This window comes from Protopterus annectens, chromosome 1.part2 (genome assembly GCF_019279795.1).
Source record: "Protopterus annectens isolate FY-2018-M chromosome 1.part2, PAN1.0, whole genome shotgun sequence".
NCBI lineage: Eukaryota > Metazoa > Chordata > Ceratodontiformes > Protopteridae > Protopterus > Protopterus annectens.
The window spans coordinates 287,672,185-287,692,542 of NC_056727.1; the positions used below are offsets into that span (position 1 = coordinate 287,672,185).

General features: G+C 40.0%; 1 protein-coding gene across 1 annotated transcript in view; it reads left to right on the forward strand.

The window, feature by feature from the left end:
- KIF16B (kinesin family member 16B) overlaps positions 1 to 20,358 on the forward strand; it is a 3,706,250-nt gene that overhangs the window by 437,010 nt on the left and 3,248,882 nt on the right. Inside the window, exon 2 of the mRNA XM_044056090.1 lies at positions 4,095 to 4,164. Coding sequence (XP_043912025.1) covers positions 4,095 to 4,164 — 70 coding nt within the window. The remainder of the gene's footprint in view (positions 1 to 4,094; positions 4,165 to 20,358) is intronic.

Below are 20,358 nucleotides of genomic sequence, written 5' to 3' on the forward strand. Positions count from 1 at the left end.
TCGGGTGGGGGGGGCATTATCAGGGCAGGATGGTCCACGGGACGTGGCAACCCATAGAATACCACCTGCACATAAATGTCCTGGAGATGAGAGCAGTGCTTTTAACGTTGCAAGCCCTCGGCGACTTTCTTCCCACAGGGACTATTGCAGTACAGGAACACAACATGTCCGTGGTCTGGTACATCAACAAACAGGGCGGAACCAGGTCCTATCCCTTATGTCGAGCTCTCAGACTTTGGCAATGGGCGATCTCTTCTCAGCGGTTTCTGATAGCAACGCACATCCCGGCAGGTCCAACCTATTGGCGGACAGGCTAAGCAGATCTATTCTGATGCCTCACGGTGGTCTCTCAATCAGTCTGTAGTGGATCAGATTTTTCTGAAGTGGGGCACCCCTTGTTGCGATCTTTCGCTACCCCTCAAAACAGCAAGTGCCCAGATTACTTCACACTATTTCCTCTTCCAGGCCAACCCTGAGAGACTCTCTAACCCAGGATTGGCCTCGGGACTTCTTTATGCTTTTCCTCCCTTTCCATTGATTCCACAAGTCATTCAGAAAGCCACCGTTTTGAGAGCCAAATTGATCCTCATTGCTCCATATTGGCCTCGACAAATTTGGTTTCCGTCTCTACATCGTCACCTTCTGGTGCAGCCCTGGCATCTGGACCCAGTTCCGGATCTTTTGATCCACCAGTCGGGTCAGCAGCACCGAGCCATTCATTCTCTCAACCTCACTGCTTGGTTGCTCCACTTCCTTCCCTAGCCAGGCTACCAATGATTTCTGACTCAGTCAGAGACATTTTAGTGTCTTCTTTAAAGTCGTCCACTAGGACTGTTTATGCTAGCAAGTGGCGACGTTTTTCTATTTGGGCAAACGCCAGAAATATTGATCCTTCACGCTCCTATACATTCTGTTTTGGATTTCCTGGCGGAGGTTTTTCATTCAGGTTCGTCATCATCTACAGTCAAAGTACAAATGGCTGCTATTTCCAAATTTCATGTTGGCTTGCAGGACAATAACATCATGTCTCATAGGTTATGCAAAGCCTTTTTGAGAGGAGTTTTCTCCTAAAACCGCCTGTGAAACATCCTCCTCCGCAATGGGATCTGAACTTAATGTTGGCATCCCTAATTCTACCTCCTTTCGAACTGTCTGCTTCGTGTTCTTTAAAGTTGTTGACATGGAAAACTATATTTTTGCTGGCTGTTACTTCTGCAAGAAGAGTTTCTGAGATTCAGGCCCTCTGTATTCGTTCGCCTTATCTGGTGTTTCATAAGGATAGGGTTTCGCTCAGGACAAACCCTTCCTTTCTTCCCAAGGTTGTATCTCAAGCCAATATTAACCAATCTATTGATCTACCAGTTTTCTTTCCTAACTATTCTGACAGAGCTGAACAGAAGCTGCATTTTTTGGATGTTCATCGTCAGCTCAGGTACTACTTACATAGGACTAAACAACTTAGAAAATCAGACCAATTGTTTGTCTCCTATGCAGGAAGCAGGTTGGGTCTTCCAGTATCTAAAGTGACCTTATCTAGATGGTTGACTTCCACCATTTCCTATGTGTACTCTCTAAGGGGCAAACAACTATCTTCTAGAAAGGTCAAAAGTTCCACAGAGAACTTATTATTCGTGACAACATGCACCAAGTAACATTATTAAAGATACCATGTTTCCATGGACCTAGAACAAGAATAGGTATATGTACCACGAAACACTCACTTGTATTGATACCTGGGCCACATGAATATGCTGTTTATACCCATAAAGATAGATTGGTTATGTAATTAATTCCCTGGAAGTGAGCATAAACCACAAAATATTGTTGTGGACTGGATTAGATTCTCCAAAATATGTATAATCTTGTTAAATTTCAAACATACTGTCATTAGATGTTATTGTTGTTGTCACATGTGTATCTATATGCTAAACAAACATATTAAATTTTAGTACATATTATCCAGTACAAGATATATAAAGATAATATATATATAAATTTGAAGATGGTAGTCCACCAATAGACAAATAAACTTGAGGTTCTGTTTGACTCGGACTGTTAGAAAATAAACTTGACTAGCATAAATATCATTCTTGTATCTTGATATGCACAATTCAATTAAATTTGGTACATATATAAGGAATTTGTAAATATACACAATGCGTGTCCAAAAAAGTGTCCAAAAAGGTTAAACTAGAACTGTCCACGAAGTGAACATGTAGACTTAAAAGTCCAATTGAGTTCGAAGCGTCTTGAATTGAAACTAGAAAGTCCAAAAAGTTGTAAAAAGTCCTATGAAAAGGCTCACGAACATCTGGAGTGTGGTATGTACGATGCAATATAATCCACTTCTTCAAATCCCACCCTCCAAATAGCTAACACCACGTTATGGAATCAGGTTCAGATGTTGCGACACCATCCAAATCACCCAAAATCAAAAGAAACATGTGAACATATCTCATAACCCCAATAGGAAGTCAGTACCTGTGTCAAAGTATGTCTTACACATAGGCCATGAAGAACAGTTGTATCTCAAATGTTGAAAATACGCTCTTTAAATTTGAATCCAGAGCTGTACGCTTGTAGAAAAAAAGGAAATGCCCAAATGATCCATTAAATCCACAATTCAGATAGTTTTCATCCAAAACGACCATGTAAAAGGACCAAACCACTACCTCAAGGAAGGAGCCATCTCCTGTCAACAGAGAAGCTGGAACGCCAACAGCGAGGTGAAGGAAATGAAACCAAACAACAATCGACGTCGACATCCAGCAAGAAGAAAGGCCAGCATTGATAGATCCACTGTTTTAATGTGAGGTATGATGCACTATGGACAAATAATGTCGAGTAAAGAATGAAGTTTTTATCAACAGCCCAGTCCTCTATTTTTATTGCTCATAAACAAAAGGAATGGAAACAAGAAACCCATGTTTATACAGATGTATACCTACAGTTTTTTTGTATTTCTGTGTTATGATGTTTCACATATAATCTGAATACTATTTATTTAGAAAAATGTGGCCATAAATGTATGTTTTTGTTCCTAATTAGAATTCAGGGTATTTTGATGTTTTGCTTTTTATAAATGGCTTCATTCCTATTGGTTATGAGCAATATAAATAGAGGACTGGGCTGTTGATGAAAAGTTTGTTCTTTACTCACTGATGAAGGCATGAGCCGAAACTAGTTTGAGTTCTGTTGTATTCTTTGGACATTATTTGTCCATAGTGTATCATACCTCACATTAAAACAGTGGATCTATCAATGCTGGCCTTTTGGTGTTTCTTTCAAGTTTGGTTGGCTGTGCATGTCGTACGTGCAAGGATTGTTGTTTCGTTTCTCATCTGTGACCCTTGCTACAGTTTCACAAGCATAAGCACTAGGATTTATTTTTTGTTACGAGTTGCTTAGTAGGTCTTTTTGCCATTAGGTCATTTTGGGTCTCATTCAAGATACCTTAATGTTTAGATTGTGTACATTTCTCATTAAACAGCACACAATATTTATCCTACAAAATACTTTACAGTGCATATGCCTTCATGTAAATAATTGTTTTTGTTTAAAAAAAAAAAACATAGCTGTCCGTATTATTTATGGAGCAGTAATAAAAATAGTGAACATTGTAAATGAATAATTTCATTAAGGAAAGATGAGCAGGTCTTTTTTTTTTTTTGCTTCAGAACTGCACATTATATAGATTTGGTAGCACTCTGATTTACTGCAGTGAGATTCTTGCTGTATAATTTGTCGGCTGCAGAAAATGTGCGCCCTGCTATGAAAAAAGGCATTTCACGTGTAATTGTCTTAATAGGCCCATTGATCTTCCATGCAATTGCAAATAATGTTTTCTCTGCCTTGGTACTTTAAATTATCATTATTGCTAATGCTTATGCTTAGGTGATATGGATTTGTTAATTGTTTTGGCACAGATCAAAATGATCATCTGCAGTTTAACTGTTTTAAATAATAGTATCCAAAGAAATTGCTAATAGATGTGAGCTGTCAGAGAAAGAAAAAAAAAACTGCTGGATGCAGCAGCTACTTTTGTGCTGGAGTAAGTTATAATTTACATAAACTGTATTTTTATGATTTAACAGGGAAAAAGATCTGGATGCCAAATTTATCATTTTAATGGAGGGAAAGAAGACAACAATCACAAATTTAAAGGTAAAGATTTTAAATTGGATATAAAGCTGTGTTAGTATGCATGCTGTGTTTTTGTTCATGGTATGAAAACAGAATATTTCCTGACTAAATTGTGATTTCAACTCCTTGTGCCAAAATGTGAAGAAGCATGTGTTTTGATGCTTACAGAAATGTTGAAGTAACCAATTGCTGTGGATGTCCTTCCATATCACTTTTGCAGTATTCCTTAGGATTACTATAGCAATAACCCACGCCTGGGTGTGGGTAATGCTGGATTTACCCACTGTTGATGTGGTTTGGTCACAAGGGCGAAGCCCGAGTGGCCAAACAAAGCCAACTGTGGGTAAATCCAGCATTACCACAAAATCGTTATTGCTATTATACAATGACATTATTTAAGAAAAAAAAAATTACTTTTCTTAAATAATGGCATTGTATAAATGCCTCCTTGCTGCCCTTCCGCAGCTGTCTGGTATTCTGTGGCAGTTCTGATGTACTGCGCATGCGTATGCCTACGCAGTACATCAGAGCTGTGGGCAAAAGCAACGGAGAAAGCAAGATCTCCATTGCTTTTTACAAACTGTTTCACTATGTTAAAGGAGTTTAACATAGCGAGACAGTGTGAAGCAATGGAGAGACAGTGTGAAGCAATGGAGATCTTGTGTTCTCCGTTGCTGTAAAAAAAAAAAAAAAAAAAAAGAGTTATAGTAATGGAAAAAGTCTGGGCAACCGGACCTTTTTCCATTACTATAACTGATTTACAACATGCACGCTGACCAATCAGTGTGCACGTTTTTGAATATTAATGGGGGGGGGGTCATTATAGAATAGTACGTTGTACATCACATCGATGCTTCCTGCTCTTGCTGTAGGGCATAAAGATGACGATGACATACTGATGTACCTACCTCAAAACGTCTTTGCAACTAGTCCAAATGCCATCTTCAATAGTCAGTCTCAGTGCTCCTTCATCTGCCAATGACCAAGCCATTTCAGATGAGTGCCCTGTTGGGGTAATCTTTTTCTCTTTCATTATCTTTTGATTTATTTACTTTTGTTATGAGATTACATGTCATCCAGAAAGGGAAAATGTCAGTGTGAGAGCCAGATTCCCCATAAGGACCATCATGAGTAGTGCTTATTTTGCTTGGGTGCCTCTCACAACCATACGTCTTGCCAGCTTTGTCAAGTGTTTGCCCCTAAGACGCTTCGTAGTCATCTCTCCTCTTTTTATCTAGCTACCTTGAAAACCAATGTTTTAAGTTGTTGGTGCAAGGTGCAATGGCAGAATCATCCCAGCCTGCAGGTCAGTCTGCCAAGAAGATGACCAAAAAAGTTAGGTCAGATTTGTTTGCTGTACTGCCTTCCCCGGATGTCTCTCTGGAGGCTGGTGAAAGATTGGAGGATCATCCAGTCATTCTGTCAGATTGCTGTGCCGTGACCATTTCGGAGGCTGGCATGGATCTTGTGTCCTGCATGTCCTCGGGGGCTCTGCAGATGTCCTTTATGGATGTTGAGGGGGAACCACAGCTGATCACATCCAAGGGGACTACAGGATGTTCTGCAGATTCTTGTAAGGGTGGAAATTCGTAATACTCTGATTTGAGTGTAGGCAAAGGTCTGAACCACCCAAGTTTTTTAGGGCTGATGCTCCTTTGAAAAAGAAGCAGAAAACAAAACATATTTCCTCTGCTCCTAAGGATTCTCAGCATGAGTGGCAGGATTTCACACAGGGGTTGTTTAATGCACTCATGGCCCTGAAGCCCCCCTGAGAGTTTCTGTTCCTGCCCCATCTTGGTTTTCTACTCCTCTTAAGAGGCCTAGGGAGAAGAGTCTTTAGTCTTTTTTTCTCATATTCCTTCTCCACTAGTATATGACTCTGAGGAAGAGAACTTCATTAGTCCAGATTCTCCCTTTGAAGAACTTTCCTTTTGGGATACTATATTTTGGGTGATGGGATTTTTTAAATGGGATTATACCTAGGTATCTGATTTCCAGAAGAGGTGTTATGAACTCCTCCAGATGGAGGATCCTGAACTTTCTGCTGTCCCTCTCATCCGTGCTGGACACTTTTTCATCAGCTTCTTGGGCTCCTGAATCTCAGCCCCCAGGTCCTAAAAAACATGGCAGGTTTTATAAGGTGCCTGATGATTGTAAGTTTCATCACAAATGTCTTTCTGTTGACTCCTCTGTTTCTGTTTCTTCAGACGTACCTTCCAAACTGTTGCATTCCACTAAATTACATCTTTGGACAAGGACAGTAGGGCCATGGAAAAGATATGCATAAAGATGGACACTGCTACTACATTGGCCTTTTGGGCTCTTAACTACCAGAGACATATCTCCAGGTATATTTTAGCACTTCTCTCTCTCACAGGCTTTTCAGGCTATTCCTGACCTTCCTGACTCTGAGGGGAAGACTTTGGCCCTCTCTTTGTTGGGATCCTCTTCTCAAGTGGCCCATCATTCTGTTAATGAAGTTATGATGCAGCTGATGCTTCTTCTAGAGCTGTTGCCTTTGGTTCTGTGTTAAGATGTTATTCTTGACTTTCCTCCAGCCTTTGCCTGAATGCACCTCTTAACAATAAAAATCATTGTTTTCACTTCTTCTGAGCTTTTTAAGTTCCTGTAAGAGAAAAATGAGGCCTTGCAGGAATTCAACATATTTTTTTTCCCCTGTTCCCAAACTTCAGAGGAAGTATCCTTCCAAGTCTGCCTTTGTACATAGACAGTTTCGCTTTCCTCCCAAAGGTAAAAAGGGTTCTAGAAGGGCTCCTCCTGCTAAGTCTACTCAGAGTCCTGCAACTCCGAAGCCTCCTTTTCCAGACAAGCCAGGTTCTGACTGACTACTTTCTTCCTTCCCTCCTAAGTCAGGTTTCCTTTAGCTCTTCACCTTTCCCTGTCTCTTCACAATCAGTTAAGGATCACTCTGGATTCTTGGGTTCTGTCCATCATTCGTCGGAGGTATTACATGGCATGGAAATCCCTTCCTCCTTTTTTGGGCATTCCTCAACCTCCTGAGGAACAGCTGCCCTTTTTTCCAGATGTACTTCAGAGCCTTTTGTCTCAAGGCACCATCCAAGTAGTTTCTGCTTCTCAAAAGGGAGAGGGGTTTTATTACAGAATGTTTCTGGTTCCCAGGAAAAAAGGCACCTGGAAACCCATTCTGGGTCTTTCTCAGCTCAACACCTTTATTGAAGGTTCCTTCCCTTTGAATGCTTTCCTTTCAAACCCCGTTTCCTCCTCTTCCATCTCAGGCTTCCTAGTCTCTCTGGATCTCAAGGATGCCTATCTCCATATTCCTGTTCATCCCCATTTCAGGAAAATTTTGCATTTCTCTGTTTCTTCCTTGCATTTTCAGTTCTCTGCTTTGCCTTTGACCTCTCTACTGCCATAGTGGTCTTCAGCAAATGCCTCTCTCCTGTGATTTCTTTTTGTAGAATGAGGGGGATGCAAGTCTTTCTTTACTTGGATGACCTGCTCATTCAAGCTTCCTTTTCAGAGACCTTGCTTCAGCACCTCCACTATGCTATTTGCCTTTTGCAAAGCCTAGGGATTACAGTAAATTTCCTTCCTGACTCCTCCTCCTTAGAATCATGATTTTCTCAGGTGCAGGCTCCAGGACATTCCTATGCTGGCATCCCTGCTGCCTTCCAAGGCTTCAGCTTTTTTTCAATCCCTTTTTCATCTGGTCTCTTTTACATCCAGGGAGTTTCTAAGTGATCTGGGGTAAATGGATTCCACCATTCCTATGCTTCCTCTAGCCAGCCTTAATATGAGAAAGCTACAGTCTTTCCTAAAGTCAGTTTGGCTTCAACATTCTCATCCTTTGGACTTTTCAATTCCTCTTCTTCCATGCCTCAAGCTAGAGCTTCAGTTGCAGAATTATCAACTGTCTGTCAACCCAGGACTTCCTTTTCAACCCTCAGTTCCCTCTCAAACTCTTTCCGGATGCCTCAGATGTGGGGTGGGGGGCTTCCTTTGGTCCACTAAAGGTTCAGGGTCTTGAGCCCCTTCGTCAGAGGGCAGACCATATCAACATCAAAGAGATGAGAGCTGTCCTTCTTGCTTTCCAGGCTTTTCATACTCTATTCCTTCCAGGGCCTCTCAAAAATCTTTACAGACAATACCACAGTGACGTCCACAAGCGGGGGGGGGGGGGGGGCATGTTCTTATATCTTGTGCAGACTGGCTCTTCATGTTTGGAATTTGGCTGTCCAGTATCAGGTGGCTCTTCAGGCTGTTTATATTCCTTCAGAACAGAAGCTTGTGGCAGACTGTCTGAGTGGGTCCATAACACAGACTCACTAATGGACACTAAACAGAGATGTGTTTCTGGAAGGGATGTTTCTTTATGCCTTTCCTCCCCTTCCAGTCATACCGAGGTTTCCTGTTCAAGATGGAGCAAGACTCTCACAAAGTCACAAATCTTGTTGGTGACTCCCTTTTGTACTAGACCGCACTGGTTCCCTTGTCTTCTGCACCTAGCCAGTGGTAATCACCACAAATTATGTTAGTGGACCTGCTTGTGCCCCTGCCCCACCATCTCATCCCTCATCTCCTTCTGTACTCCTAATCTCTCTCTCCAGAGCTGAGACCAGTTTCTGTTGGAAATCCTCAAGCCCAAAAGAATAATCGGCCACTCCATTGCCAAGGCTTGGAACAAACTACCTCTTTCCATTGGAACTATAACAAACACCCTCAGTTTCAAAAAGGCATTAAACGGGTCTTTACAAAACCCATGGCTCTGCTCCTACCAAAACCCAACATAACTACTCGCATCCCCTTGTTCCACTCTTCTCACTTACTCTGATTATTTCACCTTCCAGTCTCCCTCTCTTACGGCTTTATCTGTCTACTCTTTTTTTAGGCTTTCTATTCCTCCTTGTACCTACCTCTTCTACACCTTTCTCAGCAGTAATCTATTTCATGTTTTCGTTGCATCAGTGCTTCCAGACTGTTTTATTTGGTATTTTCTGCTTCCACACTTATTAATTCTGTACTGTATGTTGAGATTTTAATGCATCTATAGTTACTCCTGTATGTATTTTATGTCATGTTAATGAAGTTTTCTGTACTTTGCGTTATCTTTGAATAATAATTGTTCTGTATGGAGATTTTTCTCCCCGTGCCTCCACTGAAAAAGTGCATATGCTCAGTCAAACATACCCGGTTAACAAATGTCAAAATAAAATAAAGGGAAGGGGTCTCGCATCCATCCTCACTTGCCCACTCTTCAGCTGGCACTGTAGGTGATAGGGTTTTGATCCCTTTTAGTCACCTTTTTTCTGAGGACGTGCTTCTAGTTCTGCAGGAGGCCAGAACCCCCCCCCCCCCCCCAACCAGGAAATCTGATTTGTCCAAATGGATGAGATTTTATATTTCGTGTCATGCTTGAAACCTGGATCCACTTTCTGCGGAAGTTCTTTTGATTCTGTGTACTTGGTGTGAGTTGCTCCATGCTGGGTTGGTATACTCTTCACTTAAAGCCCACCTTTCAGCTATTTCTTCTTGTCTGCCTTTGACTTCTCCTTTGGCTTCTAGTTTTAGAGGTCAAACAATTCCTTAAAGGTGTCCTTCAATAATAGACCTCCCAGGAAGCCTAGTCTTCTTTCCTGGGACCTTAATTTTCTTCTTGAAAAATTGACTCAACTCCTTTTGAGCCTGCAGCTTCAGCTTCCTTACAGCACTGTAGTTGGAAGACTGTTGTTCTTTTGGCCCTTATTTCAGCTAGAAGGGTGTCTAATATGAGCAAATTTTTGTTTCTTTTCATGGCCGTTTCTAAGCGAACAAATTCTTCTTTAATCTCTAAGGCCATTTCTTTTTGTTATCTTTTCATGGGAAAAACTTTCTACCTCTGTAAAGGCTCATTCTACCAGGGCTGTGGCTTCCTCTGATTTCTTTCAAAGGCTTGGATACCAGTTCCTTCATTGAGGCAGTTACTTGGACTTCTGTACATAATTTTACTAAACACTACAAGTTGGATATGATTTCCAGAGCTAGAACTGGATTTGCCAGGGCTGTCCTGCATGGTTTTCTTGAAGACTCTGCTGGTCCTTCTTCATCCCAATTTTCTTGAGCGTTTGTACTCAACTTACAGTGGGGAATACTGCAACAGTGGTATGGAAATACATAGTGCAATTGTGCAAAGTTTTACCATACTGGTAGATGTCCTTCCCTCCACTGTTGCAGTATTCGCTCCATGCCACCTCTCCCTTTTCTTTATTCCTTTTTTCCTTCTGGATGCACATGTTCCTCCTTTACTCCTTCATAGGTTCATAGGTTTATACTAGGCTATCTGCCCTAAGGCATTTATAAGCCTAGCCCAAATTTTTGTGGCTTACGCCACCCCTTATATGAAAAAATACTGTGCCCATTAGTTTGTTGTGCCTCTGTCCAGCAGTGACACAGAGATGATTCCCGGGATAAACCTACGATCTCCCATCCACAGGTCAAGATTTCTCTTGAACAGAGCCAGCGAGGTGCTCTGCCTCACATGGACCGGGATTTTATTCCACAGCATAGGGAGTCTCTGCGTGATAAATCTATCCCTCCAGCACGTCCTATTTATATCCGTGCTAAGGTTTAAGTCGCTTGCTCTAGTGGTTTTGGTGGATTTGGACTTTTTGAGGTGGAGCATGTCCATTAATTCCGGGTTGGACATGGCCTTGTATGTCAGGCACATGTCACCTCTGAGCAGACGGTATGCAACTGACCTTTGTTTCTCTTGGGGCTTTTCATTTCCATGATGGAAACATCTGTACATCACTGTTCCACCTTACACCATGAGCAGGGAGCATACATGTGACATGTGATGTACTAGTAATCCTAAGGCTTTGGTATACTGGCCAGACATCAGACTACCCTTGGCAGGGGATCCTACTGGTAATGTGTACTGCAGCAGTGACGGGAAGGACATTTACTGTTACTGTAAGATTTTACACAACTGTACATTCTTGTCCTCAGTTTTCTGATTTAGACTCTGGGAAGAGCTCAGTTTCTAGTTGTCCCTCTGAGGGTTTCTCTTTCTCTGAGTCGGTTTTCTAGAATTCCCTATAAGGTCCCAGTGTTTTAACAGTGGGCGAACACTGAGGCTTCACAGTCCTTCAAGAAAATACTGTGGGTTGTTACAGAAGAATTTTTCAGAATGTAGATTCATTCTTCCTGTCCTGTCTGCTTTAGAGGTTGTGTGTCTTAATGCCTGCAGTTTTCTTGAGAGTCAGCCAGCTGTCCTTAAAATGGCAGATTAGATGTATAAAGTTCCTCAGTCTTTTAAATTTGCATACACTATTCCCAAACTTGACCCAGCATCTATAGCCTTAGTTGATTCCTCCGCTGCTAAGCACTTTAATTCCAATCATACTCTTTCTAATAAGGATAAGACTATTATTGATGGGTATGGTGAAACGAGTGTATACTTCTGCAACTTTGTTTTCAAATTTGTAAATTGTCATGCTCATGTGTCAGTGTTTGTTCTGACAAATTGTTAAAGTATAAGACATCTTTTATGTACAATTTCTTCTTGTGAAGGAAAGTTTGCTTTATATAAATATTGCCCAGGTCACAACCTATTATTTGCAGTGTGTGTTGTGATTCTGTTGGTGGTACTTCCAGGGCTTTGGCCTGTGGTACTGTTAAGAAGGTTTGCTTGGCTGCATTCTCAGAACCTCCCAAATGATGTAAAAATGAGACTGTAAATTTCCCCTTGGATACAGATTTAGTGTTTGGCCCCTCTGCTGCAGAAGTGATCAAAAAATGTATCAGATTTTTCAACCCTCTTTTTCCTAATTGTCCAAGGGATTTTCTTTCTCCTTATCCAATTTTTGCAAAAAAAAAAAATAAATAACAGTCTTAACAGAATTCAGGTAAGCAGAAGTTTAAGAAGTGGCACAGGAGTTCCAAAAAGAAGTCTCAAACCTCCCCAAACTAGGGACAGTCCAACAAGTCTGTCTGCTGGAGACCTTGTGACCCCTTCCCACCCTGACCCCTTTTCTCTTCCAGAAAATCTGAATTACTTTTTTTTTATTATTTTGCAGCAGATTGGTTCAAACAAATGGAATCTGAAAATCATTCATCAAGGCTGCATAAAGCATGAGGAGGAAATTCTCCTTTCCATGGTGTCATTCCTCATTCTGCAGATCAGACTCCTTTTGTTGCCACCTCTTCTTCATAACATGTCCCAAAGAGTAATAGAACCAGCTCCTCATTCCAAAGTGGGAAAAGTGTTTCATTCAAGGATGTTTCTTGTGCTAAAGAAAATGCATGGAGATCAGTTCTGGATCCATCCTCCTTTCCTAAACCTGTTCATGATAGCATCCAAATTTGAAATGATGTCATTTCACAGCCTGTTACCACTTCTTCCTCTTTCAAGTTTCCTGGTAACACTAGAGTTAAAAGATGGTTATTACCACATATTTTTTCATCTATACTTGAGGTATTTCTTAAGGTGTTGTGTTTCTGGATCCCATTATCAGTTCTGTGCCTTACCATCTGGGCTATCTACTGCACTAATTGTGCTCACAAAGTGCCTAGCAACAATTATAGCTCATTGCAGGCTACAGGGTGTCCACATTTTTCATATTTAGATGACTTGCTTATCCACATTTTTCATATTGGGATAACTTACTTATTTTGCAGTCTTTTTTAACTTCCAGGAATATCTCTTGGGTGAGAGAGCTCTTGCACTAGCTGAGATTCCAAGAGACCATTCAAAAGTCTTTCTTGACTCCCTCACACAGGATTGTGATATTGAGATGTCAGCTAGGCAGATCAGTTCAAAGAGGTGTTCTTCCACGGGGATCTATTTCTAAGTTTTCCACTCAGATTTTGGTCACTACAAGGGAATATCTCAGGATCTTAGGTTTCATGGCATCTATGATTTTCAAGACTCCACATAGAAAGATACACTGGCATCTGAAACCTATTTGGTCCCAACATCAATTGGGATCTGAAAGATCAAAGGTGTTAAGAGAACCGGTATCTTTAAATCTTAGTTTCCCCTTTTTTCCTGTTTCAAAGCTGTCAGTAACCACAGGCACTTCTGATTTTTCTTGGAGAGCAGTTTTATGAAAGAAAAAATTGTAGGGGGGGTGGGACACCAAGGACAGATGCAGGCACATAAATTTCAAGGAGATGCTTTCCCTGATCAAAGCACTCAACTCTCTGAACCATTTGTGGTACCCATGACCTATTTGAATGGTTGGAGACAATACCACAGCCATGTGTACATCAACATGCAAGGGGAGACCAGGTCCTACCCCTTTTGCAGACTAGCCATGGTAGCTTGGGATGTAGCCTACACAGCACAGTCTCACTCTGCAGGCATTCTACAGTCTGCCAAAGGAAAATTGTGTGGCAGACAAGCTGAGCAGGACCAAGGCAGACCCCTCATAAATGGAAACTGGATCAGGAGGTTTTACAAGATTTGATTAATTTGTGGGGAATTCCTCAAGCAGACCTGAAGAATCAACTGGCAAAATTTTGTTCCAGGACTCCATGCAGGAAGGCCTTGAGGACCAATGCCTTTTCTTTTCGTTGGACATGGATGATCCTGCTTGCCCTTTTACCCTTTCCAGTAATATCCAGGGTAATTCTAAAGATTCAAAAGTGAATCCTCCAAGATCATTGTGGTGATTCACTTCTGGCTTAGGCATCCATGATTCTTCCTTCTTTTGGAAATGGCCAGGGGTAGTTACCACAAGCTTCCTCACAGAATGGATTTACTCACATAAGAATAGGTGTATTTGATGCACCTTGACATAAGTCGTCTTCGGTTGACTGCCTGGAAGGAAGGGTCTTGATTCTTTTAGGCACCTTTTTTATGAGGACATGCAGCAGATCCTAATTGAGCCAAGAAAGCCTGCTACTACAAAATTGTATACTAACAAGTGGAAAAGATTTTCTAGCTGGTACCAGCAACGTAACCACCACACGTTCGGGGTTAGTTCTCAGGTTTTACAATATCTGTGTGAGTTATACTATGGCCTTTCTTATTCCTCTATCAACTTTCATTTATTAGCCATTGCAGCATGTCTGCCCATGGATCCTTCTCTTTCAAGGTAGTCTCATGTCAAAATGTTCTTGAAAGGGATTTTGCATGTGTGGCCTGCAAGTAAACTGGTGGCCCCTCTCGGGGGTCTTAATTTTGTGTTAGAGAAGCTAAAACGTCCTCTAGCTGAATCCGCTAATCTGGCTTGAGGTTCTCAACTTGGAAAACAGTTTTACTGATTACTCTGACCATTTGAAAATGGTATTTGAGTTCTAAGCTCTTATGGTGTGTTACCCTTACCTTATTTTCCATAGGTGCATAGTTTCTTTTAGACCTAATCCTTTATTATGCCTAAAGTGATATCTGAATTTACTTTAAGCCAAACTATCCATCTTCCAGTTTTCATTCCTGAACCTAAAATGAGGGAGAAAGGATACTCTGTATCTTGCATGTCCATAGACAACTTGAATACTATGTTGACAGAACTAAATCTTTCAGGGGCTTCCACGATTACTGCACATTGATTAGTGGCTTAATTTCAGCTCTCTGTGTAAAAACAAAAACTCAAAAGAGAGAACCAGAACTCATTTTTGGGGGTATATTTCAGTAACTGGCTAGTAAGTGAACTGCCTGGATGTCAGCAAAAAAGAAATTCAGAGAACCTGAAAGAAAATCAAAAAAGGTGAGGAAAAACGACTTGAAAGAATTCTGCAGCTGTTCAGCAAAAAGCAGTGCAAGCTTCTGCTTTGGTACAAGACACAACTTCCAGTAACCTAGAGGAAAAATAAGTCAAATGTACTTGAAGCTGATTAAAATAAATGAAACGCTGATGGAGTATATCAACTCAAATAACAAAAGGTTGGATAAAATGGAAGAAGCTTTAAACAAATATTCAGAGGTGATAAAACTGCAAAAAATCTGAGGAAAAAATCAGAGGTCAAAATGAAGAAAAGGCTATCTGAATATGAGACTGCTCAAGAAGAGATGTTTCAAAAAATAATAGAATTAGAGGACAGAGCATGCAGGGAAAACCTGAGACTTTCTGCTGTACCAGAATAGCTGGAAGGAACAGACTACATTCATTTTATGAAAACACAAATAAGCACCTGGACTGGTATTCCACAGCAGGAGCTGTTAATTGAAGGGGGGCACATTGTGTGCATGCTCCTAACTTGGCCATGAGAAAGCAGTCTAGACCTTTAATAGTAAAGATGCAGTCCTACCAGTAGAAGGAGTTGATTCTGACACAACTGTGGCAGAAGGATAAAGCACTAAAAGTGGGAGATAGTAGAATGTTTGTGGAAAATTATTACTTGGTGTACACCAGGCAGAAGAGGAATACATTTATTCCACTAATTAAGGAATGTCAAGAAGCAATAGTGAGATTCAAACTGCTGTATCCAGCCATCTTCAGAGTATTCTTTTCTACAGGGACAAAGTCATTTTTTGATGCAGAACATGCTAAGGAGGGAATACAAACGTTTGCCCAATAAAAAGTGAGTTGTGAAGCAAGAGACCGTAAAGAAACTGTGCCAGTGAAACCTTTTCCAGTGTTTCAATGGAAAATGCTTAAGAGACAGAATAAAGCACAAGAGTTGACGAGAAGAACTGCGAGTAGGTTGGAAAGGAAGCAGAGACTGGATTTGGGAGCGGGAGATAAACAGGATTATAATCAGCATCTCAGAAATTGACAAGTAAATGTAACATTAATGTTTGGTGGAACACTTTGGAAGAAGGAAAGAGTTAACTAAGTAGAACAAACTTTTGTTCTAAATAGTAATATTTGTATAGTGCATGTTATCTGCATGCTATAAAGTAACGTTTTCTCAGTTATTTTCAAGTGTAATGGGAATACTAAAGTAAACAGGTGCCCCTGTTTTTTCCTTTTTCTCTTTCTCCTTATTGAGTTTTAAGAAAATCAGGCACTGCAATGTAAAAAAGAAGTCTGTTCAAGAGAGTATAATACATGAAAAAAATATGTGCTTTTTCTCATTCTTGCATAGCGGAATGACTGGATTAAGGCTCTTGGTTTTATATAGTAACAGGTTTTAAGAGAAAGCAAATAAAAAAGAACATTGAATATAATAAACCTTTCCTTTAACATGCAAATAAGTACTTGCAGAAACGCTCTTTATCTGGTTCTCATGTCTTCATGTAGACAGTCTGGTAAAGAGCAAAAAAAACAGAATATTACTTTTTTTTAACGGCTTTCTTTCACTGGCTAGGATATAATGTTTTCTGAAAACATTTAAGGTTTCCTCATTCTAGGAGAGCAATAAATATAAGATAAAGCCAGACATCACTTAGTAGAAGCACAGGCTGTACCATGCATCTTAGTGCAGATAACCTTCCTTTTAGGTTAACTCAAGCCTATGAGTGTGGCTGTCAGTATGGGACAATTATTCCTATTAGAAAGGTAAAACTTTAGTATTTGAAAATGTACATAGTTTTGTGTGCTAATATTAAGTTAATAGGTGTTTGGGGTGTATTGGAGGTGCTTTTGTTTATTTATTTATTTTATGTGTTTTCTGTAAAACAGCACATTTTGTAAGATGTGACCTGAGCTCAAATGGATATGACAAGAAACAACTGTATAAAAGATCAGCCTGTCAAACAGTATGTGCATGTAACACAAAAGCTGGAGCTAGATACTTAAAGCTATTACAAATAAAAGGTGGGTGTAATAACTTTGTAATATAATATCCATTTCAGTGTCGTCTTTAAATGTCAATTGTCTCGCAGATGTATACAAAAAAGGAGTTGTGAAATATATTCAATGTAGAGTGCAAATAGCTGTGCTACAGGAGACTCATTTAGGAATATCTGAACATGTGAACTTGTTAAAGAAAGGTTTTCAGGATGGTTATTCACTTGAATACCTGGGACAAATGAAAAGCAGAGTATTTCCGTTGATTACAAGAGAAGCTCCAATAGTGATAGAAGAGGATAAAAAAGATAATGGTAGATATATAGTACTAAGTGGCTACTGGCAAGGGAGGAGAATTACACTGGCATATATTTATATTCCACCTAAAACTGCTTTAATGGAGCTTAAGAAAATTTGGGAGAAATGATCAGTTTTCAGCAGGGAATATTACATATAGGTCGGGTCTGGAATTTAATTTGTAGCATGGAAGATATATTTTGGGGATGTTTGAAGAAATTTATGAAAATATTTGGCATGGAAGATGTGAATTCAGTAGTAGGAGTTCAGAGTGAATTTACATATTCTGCAAGATGGGCTAGGCTAGACAGAACTTGCATTTCACAGGAGCATGTGCATTTTATTAAAGGTTTTGACATGCATCCAGCAACTATTTCACATCATCTGCCAATAATAACTAAATAAAAATGAGACACTGGTTCTTTCCCACCTATCTTTTGAAAAGAGAGGAATTTAAGGAATGGTTAGTGAAAAATTGATTGGGAATTATTAGAGAAGACAGAAATTTCTTCCGAAAATATAGCTAGGGAGGGGGATAACATTTAAAGAAGAGTTTAAAAATAGGATTTAAATAAGAGAGAAAGATGTTAAGACATGACAAGAATTGTTTAGAATGACTGACAAATGTTAAAGTATCACAGAATAGGAGGAATCTCACAGAACAAGAGGAGCAGCAGTTGCAGTATGCTAAGGAGAAAATGAAGGATTATAGTGATATGTATAGGTTTAGAAAGATTGCTGTTAAGCAGCTGTTATTGATCAAAATGCCAGCGCACAAAAACTTGTTGCGCAGTGACTCAGGGAACAGAAAATAGAAATGGTTGTCGCAAAGCTTAGGGAGCGTATAACAAGGAAGATAATGAGATCCTTTAGACTTACTAGAAATATGTGGGGACATTTTATGAAAGTCTGTATAAAGTAGAGATGTATGGAGATCAAGAAAAGGTACAAATGGAAATGTTTATGAAAGAATTAAATATCCCATGGTTAGAGGGAGAATGAGGCTCAATTACAAATATATAGGATAGGAGGAAATAAGATACAAATGGTGACATATAACCAATCAGCAGGAAAGTACCCAGGAATAGATGGCATTCCTGTGGAAGGTTGGAAGTTAAGAGGGAAAACTGATAAAAGATTTGGAAGGTTTAAGAGTAGGGAAAAACTGATAAAGATTTGGAAGGTTTTGTTTAAAAGTATTTTAAGAGGAGGAGAAGCACCAACTTTCTGGAAGAAAGCGGTGGTGGCTGTAATAGCTAAAGATGGTAAAGATCCATCACATCCAGCTTCATACAGGCCCATTTCAATCCTAAACTGTGCTTATAAAGTGTATATGTATATATATGTATATATATGTATATATATGTATATATATATATATATATATATATATATATATATATATTATGGCTAAAAGAATGGCAAAGGTGATGTAAAAAGTAATAGACATTGATCAGTGTGGTTTTGTGGAAGGGGAGGCAAATATTTCACAACATTAACAGAACATTGATGATCTGGAGGGAAGCTGAATGAAAGAAAATACATTTGTTTTGATGCTGATGGGTCTGGATGCAGAGAAAGCATTTGATAGAGTAAGCTGGAAGTTTAAGTAGAGCAATGGAAACATTTACATTCCATGATTAAAATTATAAGGTTGATCAGGAGGATATACGAGGGATCAGAGGCAAAAATTAAAATGGGCGAGTTCCTCTCTGATGATTTCTGTTTGAGCAGAGCAACCAGGCAGGGTGTTCTCTTGTTGTTTGCACCGTATTTAGAACCATTGACAAAATAAATAAGAGACTCAGCAATTCAAGGATATAACTGGTATAGTAGTCAAGAAAAGTTGGCTCTGTTTACAGATATGTTATACCCAATAAAACCAGAAAAGGACATTTCAGTGTTGTGGAACATTTTGAGACAGTTTCAAATCTTTTCAGGATACAAATTTAATTAATCTAAAACAAAGGCAATATTTATAACTTGTGTACCCACACACAAATTGGTTCAGCAATATCCATATTTATAGGAACATGATAAAATGAAGTACTTAGGAGTATGGCTTTAAAAGGATTCTGGTGTGGCAGCTAAGGATATGTGGACAGAGACTAAACAAAAGATGATACAAAAACTGAGAAATTGGAAGCTCTGTTATATAGATATGGATAACAAGATACAAGCAATTAAAATGTTTTTAGTCCCTTTATAGACAGGTCGGGCATATTTTTATCAACCAGTGGAGAAGTTGTGGATAGCAATTAATAAAGAGCTGAATCTTTTTATCTGGGAGGGGAAAGGCAAGCGTCCAGTCTGGTGGACCCCAGCCATAAACAAACTCTACAATAAAAGGAGGAAGCTACTACAAGATAGAGCAAAATCCTTAAAAGGTAAGACACCCTTGATCACTATAAGTAAAAAACTAAGAGCTCTCATAAAATCATCCAAAGCAAATTTCGAGAGAAAAATAGCTAAAGACTCAAAAGACAATCATAAGGCCTTCTTTAGCTATGTTAGAAACCTAGGAGGAAACTCACAGATATGCTCAGAACTAGTTCAAAATGATGTGAAGATTACTGATCCTACAGACATTGCCAACATACTGGCTGACAGGTTCAGTGCAAACTTCTCCCCCCCCCAAAAGGAGAGATATCTATACCAAACGATTGCAGCCCCCCAAACATCTCCAGCCCAAGTGAGAACTGCTCTCTCCAAAGCAAAAACACAGCATCCATGGGACCTGATGGTGTCCCCGGCTGTGTGCTCCACGAACTCAATGAGGAATTAAACCCACAGCTAGGACAGCTGTTTAATCAAAGTCTTACCTCTGGATGCGTACTCCAGGAGTGGCGCACTGCAACTGTGGTCCCACTTCACAAAGGCGGTGCCTCCACCGACCCTGGAAATTACCGGCCCATTAGCTTGACAAGCCTTATCTGCAAAGCCATGGAGAGGATCATAATGGACCTCATAAATAAAGACGTAGGGAATTTGCAGACTTTGGATCCAACCCAGTTTGGCTTTGTCAAAGGCAGATCATGCCTTTTAAACTTGGTTGACTTCTTCAAAACAGTCACCAAAGCCATTGACGAGGGAAAGGCAGTCCATACAGCCTACCTCGATCTGGCTAAGGCCTTCGATACAATACCCCACTCGGGTATCATTGAAAAACTCATCAGCTTAAATGTTAACCCATACATCACAAGATGGGTTGCAAACTGGCTGAGTGACAGAACCCACAGGGTCAGAGTTGCTGGCGCCATGTCAGACTCAAAGCCTGTCACAA